Source organism: Nycticebus coucang, chromosome 13, assembly GCF_027406575.1.
Source record: "Nycticebus coucang isolate mNycCou1 chromosome 13, mNycCou1.pri, whole genome shotgun sequence".
NCBI classification, from domain to species: domain Eukaryota; kingdom Metazoa; phylum Chordata; class Mammalia; order Primates; family Lorisidae; genus Nycticebus; species Nycticebus coucang.
In genome coordinates, this window is record NC_069792.1 from 56113545 (window position 1) to 56131575 (window position 18031).

Below are 18031 nucleotides of genomic sequence, written 5' to 3' on the forward strand. Positions count from 1 at the left end.
CTTTTTTAATCTCATGGCACACTTGAACCTATAGTTAAACTTTTGAGGCATGCTTAAATTACGTTGATCAAAAAAAAAACAGTGAAAAAAGAATATACTTACTTTGAACTTCTTTCAAAAATAATTTAATTAATGATCTTTAAAACTTTTCACAGCACACCTAAGATTCTCTCATGGCACATCAGTTGAAAATCTAGTACATTAGATCCTGAACTTTGAAAAATATACTGATATATTGGGCAGCACCTGTGGCTCAAGGAGTAGGGTGCCAGCCCCATATACTGGAGGTGACAGGTTCAAACCCGGAACTGGCAAAAAAAAAAAAAAAAACTGCAAAAGAAAAACAAGAAAAGAAAAAGAAAAATATAATGATATGGAGCAATAGTTTTCACAAGAGTATAGTGTAGTTGTTCAAGGGCAGACTCTGGAGACACAAGGGCTGGATTTAAGTTTGGGCTGCATGACTTACTAGCTAACAGGCCTTGGGCAAGTGACTTAACCTCTCTGTGCCTCAGTTTTGTCATCTCTAAAATGGGTTAATGATACTACCTATGTCATCTGGTTGTTGAAGATTAAATGTGGACTGTAGTCAGAGCAGGCCTGGACCATGGTGAGTACTCATTGCTCATTGGCTGCTGTTACTATTACTTTTCTAAGCAGGAGAGTGCCTGTGTTTGTACTTCCTCCAATTTCAAGACCCTTTCTTCTAAACAATTGGAAATTATAGTTATGAAGTTTGATACACATTTTTCATTTATCCTTCTGCAGATTTTAATTTGATGATGCACAGAAATGTAATTAGCATCATGCAAATATTTTCGTCAGGACCAGAAGCTGCCTCCAACATTTAGCACAAAGAACCAAACATGAGAGTCATCACGTTTAGAAGGCTGAATAGAGGCAAATCCCTGCACCAGTGAGAGATTTTGAATAAACAGTAATTATATAGCAAAAACCTAAGTAACAGCTGCAGGAGTATGGAAACAAACATCCCAGAGGTTTGTATAAATGAAGGATATAACCTGGTAGAATAATTTATTATCTGGGACAACTGAAAATCAACTCTCTGAGTATTATCTGTATAGGAATCTTAGGAAAATGAAAATACTGCCATGTCATCTTGGAACATTTATTGCCAGAATGTTTACTTTTCAAAAGTAGGTGTGATTTTAGCCAGCTGTGGTTTATGTGTATGATATATAACGATGATAAAACATACGTATATTTATCTGATGTTGTCAGAATTTCCAGTCATTTGCTAGCCTGAGAATGGCTGTGATTTTCCATTTCCTCATTGTTTCTGTTTAACTGTAAGTTTTGAAAAGATTTCAGCACTTGGAGTAAATGATGAGAGAACAAAGAACTAGAAAAGGAAGTAGAGAGTGTGATGTGTGTGAATGGTAAGAGATGAGAAAAACAGGGCAGTTGAAGGCCAGTAAGTATAAAGATGAAGTGACTGTCTTGTATATGTCTGTTTTGTGAATTTTAGGTCAACTCTTTCCTAATAAAAATTCATTGAAGAAGGCATCAGGATGACCTCTGAGTCAGTCGTCTTTGTACCATCTCAACATGTCCCACTTCTGTAGGCCCTTGGGGAGCAAACCAGAATCTTCTTTCCAGATCTAAGAGCCAGCCTGGGAGCTTTGTCCGGCATGTGCATGCATGTAAGGACCTTGCCATAGAAAAAGATGCTACAACCTTCCTCCCTGTATAGTTACTCATACTCCTAGAACAACCTTCCTCCCTGTATAGTTACTCATACTCCTAGAACTGGGAGATTCACATTCTGCCCCCTTTCTAAATGCTGCTTATAGAAATGTATTTGTGAGAAATGGCATCACACCAAGTTAAAAAGCTTCTACATACCAAAGGAAAGGATCAACAAAACGAAGAAACAACCCAGAGTGGGAGAAAATAGTTTTGAACTACCTGTTTGGCAAGGGATTAATAACTAGAAAATATGAGGAACTCCAACAACGTGATGGGGAGAAAATCAAATAATCCAAATTAAAAATAGGCAAAGAATCTGAGTAGACATTTCTCAAAATAATACACACAAATAGCCAGCAGGTATATGAAAAAATGTTCAACATCATTGATCATCAGAGAAATGCAAGTCAAAACTATAATGAGAGGAGGCGGAGCAAGATGGCAGCCGAGTAACAGCTTCCTTGCATCTGGGCACCGTGAGTCTGGGGAGATAGGACTCCAGGCATCTCTGGCTGGTGGGAACTGCCTAGCATCACTCCTATGAGGATACAGGGAGTCAGCGAGAGACTTCTGGACCCCAAGAGGAGGACTAAAACAGTGAAAAACCGGCAAGTGGTCGCGTGTGTTCAATCCGTCTAAACCCGCCCACAACTGTAAGTTCAGTAGCAGCGAGACTGCAAACCAGAAAGGCCTTACCTGTGAACTGTTTTGATGTCCTTGGACTTGGCACTGAGTTGAACTGCCCTGGGGAAGGCCTGAGCGGGAGTGCGGAGAACTTTGGCCATTGTCTAGGGCCCCAGTCTGAGCCGCTGAGCCAGACGGAGCTAATAGTGTTTGGCGGTGGGTCACACGGAACCATTGCCAGTGATCTGCCCCGGCAAGCCCCGCCCTCAGGGTCGCAGAGCTAGAAATGGGTGGGAGCTTGTAACCCAGCAACCAAGTAGCCTAAGGGTGGGGTCTGAGCTGCCTTGCAGCCCTAACCCTCAGGGGCAGAGTGAGACCGGTTTTGGCACACTGGGTAAGTGGATAGCCACTTCAGCAGTGATTCCAGCGAGAAAGCTGGGAAAGCTTCTGCTCAGCAAGTTTACAAGTTCAAAGTGCCTTTTAAGTGGGCTGAAGAGAGATTTAGGGTGTCTACCTGCTGGGGTTTGAGAAATCAGCAGCCTCCAGTCGTATCAGAACTGTGACTAACATCTCATACCCCAGAAGACCACGTGTTGCCCAGACAATATTCAATAACATATACAAACTGCTTTGTTTTTGGTTGTGTATTTTTTTCTTTTTTTTTTTGTTTTGTTTGGGTTTTTTTGTTGTTGTTGTTGTTTATTGTGACGTTGTTGATGTTCTTTTGTTTTTTAATTTCAATCTTTTCCATACAGATCCCTTTTTCTTTCTCAAATTTTCTAGTTTAATTATAATTTCCCATTGCTGCCTTTTTTAATAACTACAACTTCATTTTTGCTAGTGTTTCTACCCCTATCATTTGGTTTTTCACCCAACTGTATCCCCGTAAAGTTTTCTGTTTGCTTGTTTTGGTTTGATTTATAGCATTTTTGTCTTTCCTCTCTACTTGGTGGAGGTGGGGTACTGTGTCTGATCAGGTTAGCAAAGAGCTGCTGACCTCAAGGGAACCACCCAACTGGGCACCCCCAGAAGGTGGGGTTTTTTAAGGTTGTGTCAAAGTACCCTACTGTACACCTATATTGCCCTGTCTCTCTCTTTCTGTACCTCTCTTCTTTTTGTCAATATTCCTTATCCCCACCCCCTCTCCTTTCTCTATCTTTCTTTTTTTTTCTTATCACTCGGTCCTCCTTTCTTTCATCCCTTTTTTGCTCTTCAACCTTCTCACCCTTCTGGTCCTGTAACCCTTAGTCCACAGGCACAAGAACTTAAAGAGCAAGAGGAAGTGAAAGGAAAATTAGGGCAAGGAAACAGATAAAAGAAATCACTCATGAGGAAGAATCAGCAAAAAACTCCAGGCAACATGAAGAACCAGTCCAGAACAACCCCGCCAAGGGACCATGAGGTAGCTACTGCAGAGGATTCCACCTATACAGAAATGTTAGGAATGACAGAAAGGGAATTTAGAATACACATGTTGAAAACAATGAAAGAAATGATGGAAACAATGAAGGAAACTGCTAATAAAGTAGAAAATAACCAAAAGGAAATCCAAAAACAGAATCAAATCAGAGATGAACGATATGAAGAATATGAAAAGGATATAGCAGAGCTGAAGGAAATGAAACAGTCAATCAGGGAACTTAAAGATGCAATGGAAAGTATCAGCAACAGGTTAGACCATGCAGAAGAAAGAATTTCAGAGGTAGAAGACAAAGTTTTTGAGATAACTCAGATAGTAAAAGAGGCAGAAAAGAAGAGAGAGAAAGCAGAATGTTCACTGTCAGAACTATGGGACTTTATGAAGCGTTCCAACATACGAGTTATAGGAATTCCAGAAGGGGAAGAAGAATGTCCCAGAGGAATGGAAGCCATACTAGAGAATATTATAAAAGAAAATTTCCCAAACATCACCAAAGATTCTGACACAATGCTTTCAGAGGGATATCGGACCCCAGGTCGCCTCAACTCTAACCGAGCTTCTACAAGACACATTGTGATGAACCTCCCCAAAGTCAAGAAAAAAGAAAAGATTCTGCAAGCTGCCAAAAGTAAGCGCCAGTTGACCTACAGGGGCAAATCCATCAGAGTGACCGCAGACTTCTCTAATGAAACTTTCCAAGCAAGAAGACAATGGTCATCTACCTTTAATCTACTTAATCAGAACAATTTTCAGCCCAGAATTCTGTACCCTGCTAAGCTAAGCTTCAAAATTGATGGAGAAATCAAATCATTTACGGATATACAAACATTGAGGAAATTCGCCACAACAAGACCGGCTCTACAGGAAATACTTCAACCTGTTCTGCACACTGACCACCACAATGGATCAGCAGCAAAGTAAGAACTCAGAAATTAAAGGACAGAACCTAACCTCCACACTGATGCAAAAGATAAAACTAAGCAATGGACTCTCACCAAATAAGACTAATAGAATACTACCACACTTATCAATTATCTCCATAAATGTTAATGGCTTGAATTCCCCACTGAAGAGACATAGATTGGCTGACTGGATTAAAAAACACAAGCCATCCATTTGCTGTCTGCAAGAAACACACCTGGCTTCAAAAGACAAATTAAAGCTCCGAGTCAAGGGTTGGAAGACAATTTTTCAGGCAAATGGAATTCAGAAGAAAAGAGGAGTTGCAATCTTATTTTCAGATACATGTGGATTTAAAGCAACTAAAGTAAAAAAAGACAAAGATGGTCACTTTATATTGCTCAAGGGAAAACTACAACAAGAAGATATTTCAATTCTAAATATTTATGCACCCAATTTAAATGCTCCCAGATTCTTGAAGCAGACCTTACTCAGTCTGAGCAATATGATATCTGATAATACCATCATAACAGGGGACTTTAACACTCCTCTTACAGAGCTGGACAGATCCTCTAAACAGAAATTAAACAAAGATGTAAGAGATTTAAATGAGACCCTAGAACAACTATGCTTGATAGACGCATATAGAACACTCCACCCCAAAGACAAAGAATATACATTCTTCTCATCACCCCATGGAACATTCTCCAAAATTGATCATATCCTGGGACACAAAACAAATATCAACAGAATCAAAAGAATTGAAATTTTACCTTGTATCTTTTCAGACCATAAGGCACTAAAGGTGGAACTCAACTCTAACAAAAATGCTCGACCCCACCCAAAGGCATGGAAATTAAACAATCTTCTGTTGAATAACAGATGGGTGCAGGAAGAAATAAAACAGGAAATCATTAACTTCCTTGAGCATAACAACAAGGAAGACACAAGCTACCAAAACCTGTGGGATACTGCAAAAGCAGTTTTGAGAGGAAAATTCATCGCTTTAGATGCCTACATTGGAAAAACAGAAAGAGAGCACATCAACAATCTCACAAGAGATCTTATGGAATTGGAAAAAGAAGAACAATCTAAGCCTAAACTCAGTAGAAGAAAAGAAATATCCAAAATCAAATCAGAGATCAATGAAATTGAAAACAAAAGAATCATTCAGAAAATTAATGAAACAAGGAGTTGGTTTTTTGAAAAAAATAAATAAAATAGATAAACCATTGGCCAGACTAACGAGAAATAGAAAAGTAAAATCTCTAGTAACCTCAATCAGAAACGATAAAGGGGAAATAACAACTGATCCCACAGAGATACAAGAGATCATCTCTGAATACTACCAGAAACTCTATGCCCAGAAATTTGACAATGTGAAGGAAATGGATCAATATTTGGAATCACACCCTCTCCCTAGACTCAGCCAGGAAGAAATAGAGCTCCTGAACAAACCAATTTCAAGCACTGAGATCAAAGAAACAATAAAAAAGCTTCCAACTAAAAAATGCCCTGGTCCAGATGGCTTCACTCCAGAATTCTATCAAACCTTCAAGGAAGAGCTTATTCCTGTACTGCAGAAATTATTCCAAAAAACTGAGGAGGAAGGAATCTTCCCCAACACATTCTATGAAGCAAACATCACCCTGATACCAAAGCCAGGAAAAGACCCAAACAAAAAGGAGAATTTCAGACCAATCTCACTCATGAATATAGATGGAAAAATTCTCAACAAAATCCTAGCCAATAGATTACAGCTTATCATCAAAAAAGTCATTCATCATGATCAAGTAGGCTTCATCCCAGGGATGCAAGGCTGGTTTAACATACGCAAGTCCATAAACGTTATCCACCATATTAACAGTGGCAAAAATAAAGATCACATGATCCTCTCAATAGATGCAGAAAAAGCATTTGATAAAATCCAGCATCCTTTTCTAATTAGAACACTGAAGAGTATAGGCATAGGTGGCACATTTCTAAAACTGATTGAAGCTATCTATGACAAACCCACAGCCAATATTTTACTGAATGGAGTAAAACTGAAAGCTTTTCCTCTTAGAACTGGAACCAGACAAGGTTGTCCTCTGTCACCTTTACTATTCAACATAGTGCTGGAAGTTCTAGCCAATACAATTAGGCAAGACAAGGAAATAAAGGGAATCCAAATGGGAGCAGAGGAGGTCAAACTCTCCCTCTTTGCTGACGACATGATCTTATACTTAGAGAACCCCAAAGACTCAACCACAAGACTCCTAGAAGTCATCAAAAAATACAGTAATGTTTCAGGATATAAAATCAATGTCCACAAGTCAGTAGCCTTTGTATACACCAATAACAGTCAAGATGAGAAGCTAATTAAGGACACAACTCCCTTCACCATAGTTTCAAAGAAAATGAAATACCTAGGAATATACCTAACGAAGGAGGTGAAGGACCTCTATAAAGAAAACTATGAACTCCTCAGAAAGGAAATAGCAGAGGATATTAACAAATGGAAGAACATACCATGCTCATGGATGGGAAGAATCAACATTGTTAAAATGTCTATACTTCCCAAAGCAATCTACCTATTCAATGCCATTCCTATCAAAGTACCTACATCGTACTTTCAAGATTTGGAAAAAATGATTCTGCGTTTTGTATGGAACCGGAAAAAACCCCGTATAGCTAAGGCAGTTCTTAGTAACAAAAATAAAGCTGGGGGCATCAGCATACCAGATTTTAGTCTGTACTACAAAGCCATAGTGCTCAAGACAGCATGGTACTGGCACAAAAACAGAGACATAGACACTTGGAATCGAATTGAACACCAAGAAATGAAACTAACATCTTACAACCACCTAATCTTCGATAAACAAGAACTTACCTTGGGGGAAAGACTCCCTATTCAATAAATGGTGTTGGGAGAACTGGATGTCTACATGTAAAAGACTGAAACTGGACCCACACCTTTCCCCACTCACAAAAATTGACTCAAGATGGATAAAGGACTTAAATTTAAGGCATGAAACAATAAAAATCCTCCAAGAAAGCATAGGAAAAACACTGGAAGATATTGGCCTGGGGGAAGACTTCATGAAGAAGACTGCCATGGCAATGGCAACAACAACAAAAATAAACAAATGGGACTTCATTAAACTGAAAAGCTTCTGTACAGCTAAGGAGACAATAACCAAAGCAAAGAGACAACCCACACAATGGGAAAGGATATTTGCATATTTGCAATCAGACAAAAGCTTGATAACCAGGATCTATAGAGAACTCAAATTAATCCACATGAAAAAAGCCAACAATCCCATATATCAATGGGCAAGAGACATGAATAGAACTTTCTCTAAAGACGACAGACGAATGGCTAACAAACACATGAAAAAATGTTCATCATCTCTATATATTAGAGAAATGCAAATCAAAACATCCCTGAGATATCATCTAACCCCAGTGAGAATGGCCCACATCACAAAATCTCAAAACTGCAGATGCTGGCATGGATGTGGAGAGAAGGGAACACTTTTACACTGCTGGTGGGACTGCAAACTAGTACAACCTTTCTGGAAGGAAGTATGGAGAAACCTCAAAGCACTCAAGCTAGACCTCCCATTTGATCCTGCAATCCCATTACTGGGCATCTACCCAGAAGGAAAAAAATCCTTTTATCATAAGGACACTTGTACTAGACTGTTTATTGCAGCTCAATTTACAATCGCCAAAATGTGGAAAGAGCCTAAATGCCCACCAACCCAGGAATGGATTAACAAGCTGTGGTATATGTATACCATGGAATCCAATTCAGCCATTAAAAAAATGGAGACTTTACATCCTTCGTATTAACCTGGATGGAAGTGGAAGACATTATTCTTAGTAAAGCATCACAAGAATGGAGAAGCATGAATCCTATGTACTCAATCTTGATATGAGGACAATTAATGACAATTAAGGTTATGGGGGGGGGAAGCAGAAAGGGGGATGGAGGGAGGGGGGTGGGGCCTTAGTGTGTGTCACACTTTATGGGGGCAAGACACGATTGCAAGAGGGACTTTACCTAACAATTGTAATCAGTGTAACTGGCTTATTGTACCCTCAATGAATCCCCAACAATAAAGAAAAATAAATAAATAAAAAAAAAACAAAAAAAAAAAACTATAATGAGATAGCATCTGACTCTAGTTAAAATGCCTTGTACAAAAAAGATGGGCAATAACAAATGCTGGTGAGGATGTGGAAAAAGGGCTACCCTCATACACTGTTGGTGAGAATATAAATTAGAAAGCACTATGGAAAGCAGTATGGAGGTTTCTCAAAACACCAAAAATAGAACTAATATATGGCCCAGCAATCCCAGTTCTGGGTATATATCCAAAGGAGGGTAATTCAGTATATTGAAAAAATATCTACACTCCCAGGTTTATTACAGAACTATTCACAATACCCAACATTTGGAATCAACCTAAGTATCCATCAGTGGATGAATAGACAAAGTAATTGTGCATATATACACAGTAGAATATTACATAGTCATAAAAAGGAATGGAATCCTACCATTTGCAACAACATAGATGGAACTGGAGAACATTATGTTAATGAATTAAGCCATGCATAGGAAGACAAACTTTGCATGTTCTCATCAGTTCAAGGTAAATATTAAAAACAACTGATCTCATGGAGACAGAGAGTAGAATGATTGTTACTAGAGCCTGTGAAGGGTAGTGAGGGTGAGGAGATAAAGTGTGGATGATTAATGGGTGCAAAAACATAATTAGACAATTAGAATGAACATTGGATAGCAAAACAGTGACTGTATTCAACAGTTTAGAGTATACTTTAAATAACTGAACAGTTATTTAAAGTATCATCTTTGTCTTAACATAAAGAAATGTTAAATGTTTGAGGTGATGGATACCCCAATTGCCCGATTTGATTAGTTCATATTATATGCCTCTATCAAAACATCACATTGGTTTGGACGTGGTGGCTCATGCCTGTAATCCTAGCACCCTGGGAGGCTGAGGCGGGTGGATTGCCTGAGCTCACAGGTTCAAAGACCAGCCTGAGCCAGAGCGAGACCTCGTCTCTAAAAATAGCCAGGTGTTGTGGTGGATGCCTGTAATCCCAGCTACTTGGGAGGCTGAGGCAAGAAAATCACCTGAGCCCAAGAGTTTGATGTTGCTGTGAGCTGTGATGCCCTGGCAGTCGACCAAGGGCGACAAAGGGAGACTGTCTCAAAAAACAAAAACAGAAAACGTTACATGTACACTATAAAGATAAATGACTGTTATATACTCTTAATAGTTAAACATTTTTTAAAAATGTATTCGTCAGAGTCAAACAGAGCCATGGACAATGTAAAGAATGGAGAGAGGATACAATAGAGGGGATTCATAGAGATCCCTAGTGTGAAGAAATACACATGCAAATAAATTTGTTGCATGCCTCTTTTCTTCAGGAATCTGCTCATGCAGCATCCTTGCTTTTGTACAATTCTGGAGAAAATGCTTCTTCACCTGATGAACCAAGATTCTAACAGGAAGAGTTGGGTAATAATCTTTCCATATGATCTCAATTAGTCCTCAAGGACTGTCTTTTAATTTTTTACTTTGACAAAGAATTTATAGAAAAATAAATAAATGAATAAATGGTTTCTATTCTCTCTACAGTTAAAGTTGGAGTGAGATCAAGTAGCAAAACACATACATTTGTCAAGTGTGGGGCTAACACTCTTTCTTCTGAGGTAAGCATTAGAATAGGGTTTATTTTCACATAATTTTAGAGATGTGTAAAAACAAGGCTCAGATATGAGAGATTTTCAGAAGTGACAGAAACAGAACTTTGTATTCTCAGCCCAGTACTTTATATTGTAAATCACCCTAGGGTTAACATTTTGACTAATATTGCCTAATACACTGAAAAATCATGTCCACTGGTACAAGAGAAAAAAACAAAAGAACGGAAAAGAACTGCATTATTCTTCCCTGCCTCGGTTTGCTCTTCCCAGTTCAAAGACTGGTAGCCCAGGTGGAAGAGATGCATGGGGTTAAACCTTTATCTTCTGGGTGCTCAATAAATTAACCAAAGGGTGTTTGCATTGAGCTGTCATCATGCCAAAGAAGAACAGTTAACATGGCAGGGTTGGGAGAAATGTGAGTTTGATTTACTCACTGTTTATAGCAGCAAAAACAAGTTGAGTGAAACTAAGGCAGACTTATGTTTTGTTTGTTGAGTTCTTGCTAGCCAGAATCACGTGCCTGTCATATTTACTCAGCTCTTATTACTGAGATTGAACAAAAGTTTAGACAGTACAGGGAGCTCTAAGTTTTTTTCTGAAGTAATAAACTCTAGACATGCTTAGTTAACAACATATTTGAATAGCAGATTTCAAATTAAAATACAAGAGAAACACCAGGCAAATTGGTTTTCAATGAAAGTAAGCTTGTGAATTGTGATTAGTAATAAATAAGACGAACCACACCAGTTGTTTTTAAGATAGCTCTTTAAAAAAAAATTCTGGGGTGGCACCTGTGGCTCAAAGGAGTAGGGCGCTGGCTCCATAGGCTGGAGGTGGTGGGTTCAAGCCCAGCCCTGGCCAAAAACTATAAAAAAAATCTGTAGTTTTATTATAATAGTCTACGGATGTGTTTATTTTTATTTATCCTATTTGCAAATGGTTGCACTTCTTGAATCTGCAGATTCCTGTCTTTCATCAATTTTGTAAATTTCTCAGCCATTATCTATTAAAATATTCTTTCTTCCATTTTCTATATATATTTTCACTTTTTGAAAATTCTGCTGTATTTTTGTGGGACACCACATTTTGTCCTACATGTTTCTTGTTTTTTTTTTTTTTTTTGTAGAGACAGAGTCTCACTTTATCGCCCTCAGTAGAGTGCTGTGGCATCACAGCTCACAGCAACCTCCAACTCCTGGGCTTAGGCGATTCTCTTGCCTCAGCCTCCTGAGTGGCTAGGACTACAGGTGCCCACCACAATACTCAGCTGTTTTTTTGTTGCAGTTTGGCTGGGGCCGGGTTTGAACCCGCCACCCTTGGTATATGAGACCAGAGCCCTACCCACTGAGCCACAGTGCCCTCCCTGTCCTACATGTTTCTTAATGTTTATATTTTTCATCTCTTTATCTTCCTGTGCTGACTTTGGATAATTTCCACAGATCAATCTTCTAGTTCACCAATTCTCTCCTTTTTTTTTTTTTTTTTAAGAGGCAGAGTCTCATTTTGTCACCCTTGGTAGAGTGCTGTGACATCATAGCTCACAGCAACCTCCAGCTCTTGGGCTTAGGTGATTCTCTTGCCTCAGCCTCCTTAGTAACTGGCACTACCAGCGGCTGCCACAATGCCCAGCTATTTTTCTGTTGCAGTTTGGCTGGGGCTGTGTTCGAACCCAACACCCTCAGTATTTGGGGTCAGTGCCCTACTCATTGAGCACTGCTCAATTCTCTCCTTTTATTTTTTTCTGGGTCTTTTGTGCTATTAACCTGTCCACTGAGATATATCTATCTCCTATGTTTTTAAGTTTTGAAATAGCTTTCAGTCTTTAATTATAGAATCACAGCAAATTGCAAAAATTATGCCGAGAGTTCCCATTTCATATTATATAGCTTTCCCAGTAGTGACCTATTAAATAACCCATAATTAAAGCCAGGAAATTGATCAACACAATACCATTGACTAGAGTATAGATTTCACTCATATTTCAGTTTTTTTAATGTGTTCAAATATATTTGTGATGACATTTTATGGCAAGTATAGATTCATATAGTGACCACCAAAACAATTAACATACAAAATTGTTCCATCACCACAAAAGAACTCCTGATGCCTTTTTATAGTCATACCCACCTTTCCCTTCATTAACCCCTGGATAATGACTATTTCCATGTCTAACATTTTATCATTTTAAGAGCTGCATATAAATGCAAGTGTATGATGTATATAACCCTTTGAGACTGGCTCCCTTTCACCAGCATAATGCTCTTAAGATCCATCCCATTTGGTTTATTCCTTTTTATTGCTAGGCAATGTTTCATTGTTTGGATGTATCAGAGATTATATAATCATTAACCCAGTGAAGGACATTTATAATAGCTTTTGGCTACTACAAATAGATCTGATATGAACATTCACATTCAGGTTTTTGTGTGAACAAAAGTTTTCATTGCTATAGGATAAATTCCCAGGAGATTGTGACTGATGGATGGAGATATATATTCTTTCTTTGAGAAAGAAACTGCCAGGCTGATTTCCAGAGTGGCAGTACCATTTTCCATCCTTACCAGCAATGTATGAGAGATCTAGTATGTTCTCTTCCATACCAACATTTAATATTACAGGTTAAGTATTCCTTGTCTGAAAGGTTTATGGTCAGAAATGTTTTAAATTTTGGATTTTTTTCAGATTTTAGAATATGTGCATTATACTTAATGCTTTACATGAACTTCCTTTTATCTTCTTTGGAGAACTGTCTGACTAAGTCTTCTGGCTATTTTCTAATCAGGTTGCTTTCTTACTGTTGAGTTTAGAGAGTTCTTTGTCATGTTTTAGACACACGTGTCTAATCAGCTACATGATTTACAAATATTTTCTCCTTCACTTAGTTTTAGCTTTTATCACCATATCTTTTATTTCTAAAAGTTCTATTTGGTTCTATTTTCAAAGCATGTCTGTTTTTTTCAGAGACTTTGCACTGTTTAACATCCTTCTTTTATATATTTAACCCATTAAATATTTTTAAATTATTTTTATTCAGTAATTACAGCATTTAAAGTCTTAATTCTGCGTCCCCTATTGTTTGTCAGCCTTTTTCATAGTATTGTTTCCACGTATGTTTTATACTTTTAGATTGTGAATGTGCCTTCACTGGAACTTTATCTTTGGAAATCCCACAGAGAGGATGATAAGAGTTGTCCCTCCAGAGAGGTTTTGCATTTGTTACTCCCGGAGCAGCGGTAGCTAAACCCCACATTTATGCTATCATCTTAGCTTAAAATCTCCCAGGCTATGTCTATAGAATGAATTTGAAGACCAGACAGTTTCATGGCTATAAAATCTTCAATCATACCTAGAACTGATGGGTGTCTTTGTTAGTTTGTTTGTATTTGTTTTTTTTCTTCAGAATGCTTTTCATAAAGTATATGCAGCTGTACACCAGTTTAACAGTGTAGCAGTTGTTACTCCATGACATCTCAGTAACTTTTGAAATAACAGATTTTTTCTTCCCAAAACATCACAGCAAATACATTTAGCATACACCAAAAGCAGTTAAGACATAGGGAGGGCTTTCCTTTGGACATCAACTTTTAAAAACAGAACAACTTTTTGAAAAATGGAACTTATAAATTATACAAAATAGGATGCATATATAATACCAACATGCACTTTTTCAGAAGATACTGGTTTTAGCTGTTTCCAGGTTTTCATGAGGCAATGAAAGCAGTCTCTAGTATGTTGATCAAGAAAATATATGGAATTCTGGCTACTATAAACACATATAGAAAGTCAACAAAACTTACAAATTTGTTAACTTCTCACTCTCCAGATATTTTGAATATATCTAAAAAATTTAAACGTATAGGATATCACTATGATCATAAAGGGAACTCTAAAAATAACACAGTATTATAAAACAGTGAAACTGAGTTGCTAAAATTGAAGTAGTAAAATGTTTTCTTGATAGCCTCAGACTCTTAGCTAAAACCCAAATAGATTAATTCTACCAGCTAAATTTAATCTAAGAGTTGACTTCTCAAATGCCCAAACTGTCAAGCTTCTTTAGTAACATTTATAAACATCCATGAACTTAATATATTATTTAGGAGTTAGCCTCATTTCTTTCAATACGGGCTTTGGGCTAACTTACAGAACACTGGGGAAATAGAGTAAAAAAAAAAAAACTAAGCAATTTTCTTTCTAAGTACTTCACATTACTAAATAACATGAGTTAAAAAAACACTTTTTATGGTGGAGGAGTCAGGTGGATGACTCTCCATTGAGGGATACAATGAAAAAGACTCTAATTAAGAAGGAATGGCATTGATTGGGTCAATACAAACCTAAAGTAAAAAGAAAAAAAAAACAAAAACCTAAAGTAAACTGAAATTTCTAAAATGTGCTGTAAAATTGAAGATAATATCTCTTGGTGTAGAAGATACAGTACACATTTGCAAGGAAGTTTCATAATAGCCATATTGTCCTTAAATCTGAAGTCTGTAACATATACACATGTGTATCTTATTTCATAGAAATAAATGGCTCAGAGTTGCCTAGATTCAACTTCTCGTTTGGTGAAACAAAAGTCCAAATGTTTGGAATTAAATGACCCATACTCACCAAAAATCCACAAAATATTCACGCCGGATAGACCAAGATTAACTCTCCCAAGCATTCCTGACTCTTGGTCTTTATGATGTAGAGAAACATTAACAAGGTATGAAACATATTATTTCTGCCCTTGGGAAGATTGTAGACATGGCGCTGGTATATCAGCTCATAATGGGGAGGGTTGATAGCACTCTGATAAATGCAAAAAATATTCTCATTTGTAATGTCTGGTTTATTTGGTGTCTGAACAAAGTGCTGAAAAGTAAATGTTTTTCCATCGGGGTACTTAGGATGTGGAGGCAATCTGGAATCAAGGTAGGTGCAAAATACATGCATGATGATGGCAGAATCATTGGGCAGGTCTGTCTCCCACTTTCGTCCTTCGAAGTCTCCACTTCTATTCCATCGGAATGATCTCATGCAACCTCCCGGAGAAAATTCTTTGATCCTTTCAAACAAGTATTCCTGATTTGGTGTAAGGTGTAGATACTGCTCGATTGTATTCAGAGTTGGAATGAGAGGGGCTTTGACCAAGGCAGCTTGTTTCAAGCTAGTAATACTAGCCTCCCCTATTTGTAGCTCTGGACAGCCCATTCATCTCATCTGTGTGCTGACAGACTCAATCTCTTGTACAAGCAGCACTAATATTGTCTCATTGATCCAATTTCTAAACTTAGCTGTCCATGAATCCATATGATCAAGAAGTTGTCTATCCATAGTCACTCTTGCCCATACCTCTTCTGCAGCTTGTTTAGAACTGAGATCGGCTTCATCGTTGTTAGCACATGGGGCCTGAGATCTACAGGCAAGCTGGTACTGAAATTTCTTCAGAGTTTGCACATAATCCCCCACAGAACGACTATAGTTCCAGAAAGTAGGACTGCTCAAAGGAGATGTAGAATCTGGGCTCCCCAGCTTAACCCTATGCTGTTTCTCTTCTTCGCCCCTAAGAAAAGTATCCAAAGTCCGTAGGTCTTTCATGTAGTCTTCTTTGTCAGTAGGTGAGTTATAGACAGTGGGAGAAGAACGGTAGCAAGATCTCAGCCCGCTGCTCTCTACTGGTCCAACAGTGGTAGGGTATGAAGGAGGAGAGGGACTAAAGCTCACCAACTTATTATAACCACTGATGGGTGAGTAGGTCACTCCAGGGCTGTAAGAACCACTGCCACCTGAAGACAGACCTTGTAGTTGAGGGCTGTATCCAGTCATACAGCTGGTAGTGAACTTGGGACTGGTGCTGGGTGAATGGGATAGGCTATAACTCAATACACTCTGACCCTGAATGGAAAGGGAAGGTGGAGAGGGAGGGATCTGTGTTGCTGTCAGGTCATGTGGAGGAGTAGTCTGTACAACAGCTGTTTTCAACCCCAAACCCTGCTGTCCAGGGCTAACAACCAGACTTCTTGGTGCCACAGTATATTTGAAATATCTCCAAAAATCAAATAAGGCATTAAGGCTGAAAAGAGATGCAAGGGCAAGCTCAATATACCAGAGGGGCCAGTATGTCACATTATAATATGAACTAATCAACTTTCCAGTCATTTCAATGTATATCATGCCAGCCATAGATACATTTAGGAGTCCCCAGGCTAAAACCATTTTCCTAGCCTCAGTTTCTTTTCTCATCTTGATGGTCCTGTCAATAAGGGAAGCACTAGGGTTTGGCTCCCCTTGCATCGTGCTCTCCAGCTGGAAGCCGCAGGCTGGCGCCACTCTCTATTGCACATGCGCGAAGCTGAGTTCTACCTGTATTTGTTTTAAATTCCCTACTGTTTCATCCTGGCTTCACATTGCGGTTTTGGTTCTAACTTCCTGTCTCTAAATCTTTATTTCCTGTTCCCACATGGGGATTAGTGTCCACCCCTCTGCCGGCAGCAGTTGAAGTTTCAGTTCTCACATTGACCTCACTTGTTTGCATTTCCCTCATTATTTTTGCTTACTGGGGATTTCTCTGACTTCATTGTAAAGTCATCTTTTTTATTTAAAATATATATATCATTTAAAAATAGTCAATTTATTAATAACTTTTTTCATATTTTATCCAATATTCCTTGTGTGTAGTAGTGGAAGAATCTTCAAGTTGTCCAGATGAGTATCTTGCCCAATAATTGTTAATAGCAAAGCCCAAAACAATTCACTGACTTCTTTAGTTAAATGATGTCAGGATTTACGATGGAGATAAAAGGCACTACATGTCCTTGGAAATATATATGCTTGGAGAATACAATTAGGAGATTCTAGTTCTCAACTCACATACCTCGTCTTTGGAGAAGGCTTCCTTGAACAATCCCTAGTCCAAGTCACTTTCTACTCCTTGCTCTAACTTAAGTTTTTCAAAGCACTCATACTTTCTAATTTTTTTAATGCTTGAGGTATATTTATTATATGTCTCTTCCCAACTGGAATGTAAGTTCCATGAAGTTGAGTATCAAATTAGAGCAGAGGGATAGAGAATATGTTTAACTATCTAAGGAATCACTGAGATTGGTGGAGATGCAGACACTGAGCACAACATAGGTGGCCAGAGATACATGAATGGAATGTCATCTCAAGTAAGAAAGTGAACATTTAGTAAAATGTATTGTATTCTATTTGAAGGGAGAATAAACAGGAACAAAAAAGGAGTGATTGTCTTCATAGAATCCAGAAAAAGATTCTGAGACCAAGAATTTGGCAGTGTTTCTCCAGTTCTGGCCAAGGTTAAGCATGTCCAGTCTTGGACATACAATGCAAAGATTACTCACTGCACTTCCCTACAGCCTGAATGAAAATGATTTTGGGCATTTTGTAAGCATTTCCTTAGATCTAATTTCACAGATCAACAGAAGGCAACCATTCAATTAAAAATTTGTTGTGCTGGTATACTGCATGGCAGACAACGAGCATTCTGATGTCTGGGAAGAACTACCCTGTTTTGTAACCAGTGGGCTAGGTATTCTGATTTATACATATATTTTCTGCAGACTTTGTAAGTAGATCAGCTCTGATTGGCCCTGATTGGCTGTGCAACATCAATTTCAGTGCTTATTAAGCTGAAGATCAGA

At 38.3% G+C, this 18031-nt stretch overlaps 1 protein-coding gene and 1 long non-coding RNA gene across 2 annotated transcripts; one reads left to right on the forward strand and one right to left on the reverse strand.

The window, feature by feature from the left end:
- Positions 1-764: 764 nt before the first annotated feature.
- LOC128563637 (uncharacterized) lies at positions 765-13562 on the forward strand. Its single transcript, XR_008373846.1, has 5 exons — positions 765-998; positions 1490-1664; positions 10104-10194; positions 10315-10388; positions 13509-13562. It is a non-coding gene; the product is annotated as an uncharacterized LOC128563637 (long non-coding RNA).
- Positions 13563-14884: 1322 nt separating this feature from the next.
- LOC128563630 (transmembrane protein 209-like) lies at positions 14885-16664 on the reverse strand. The gene is given in 2 exon segments (XM_053559051.1): positions 14885-15062; positions 15065-16664. Coding segments are annotated over 2 exon segments (1743 nt in total). The 3' UTR covers positions 14885-14919.
- Between the last annotated feature and the right edge of the window lie 1367 nt (positions 16665-18031).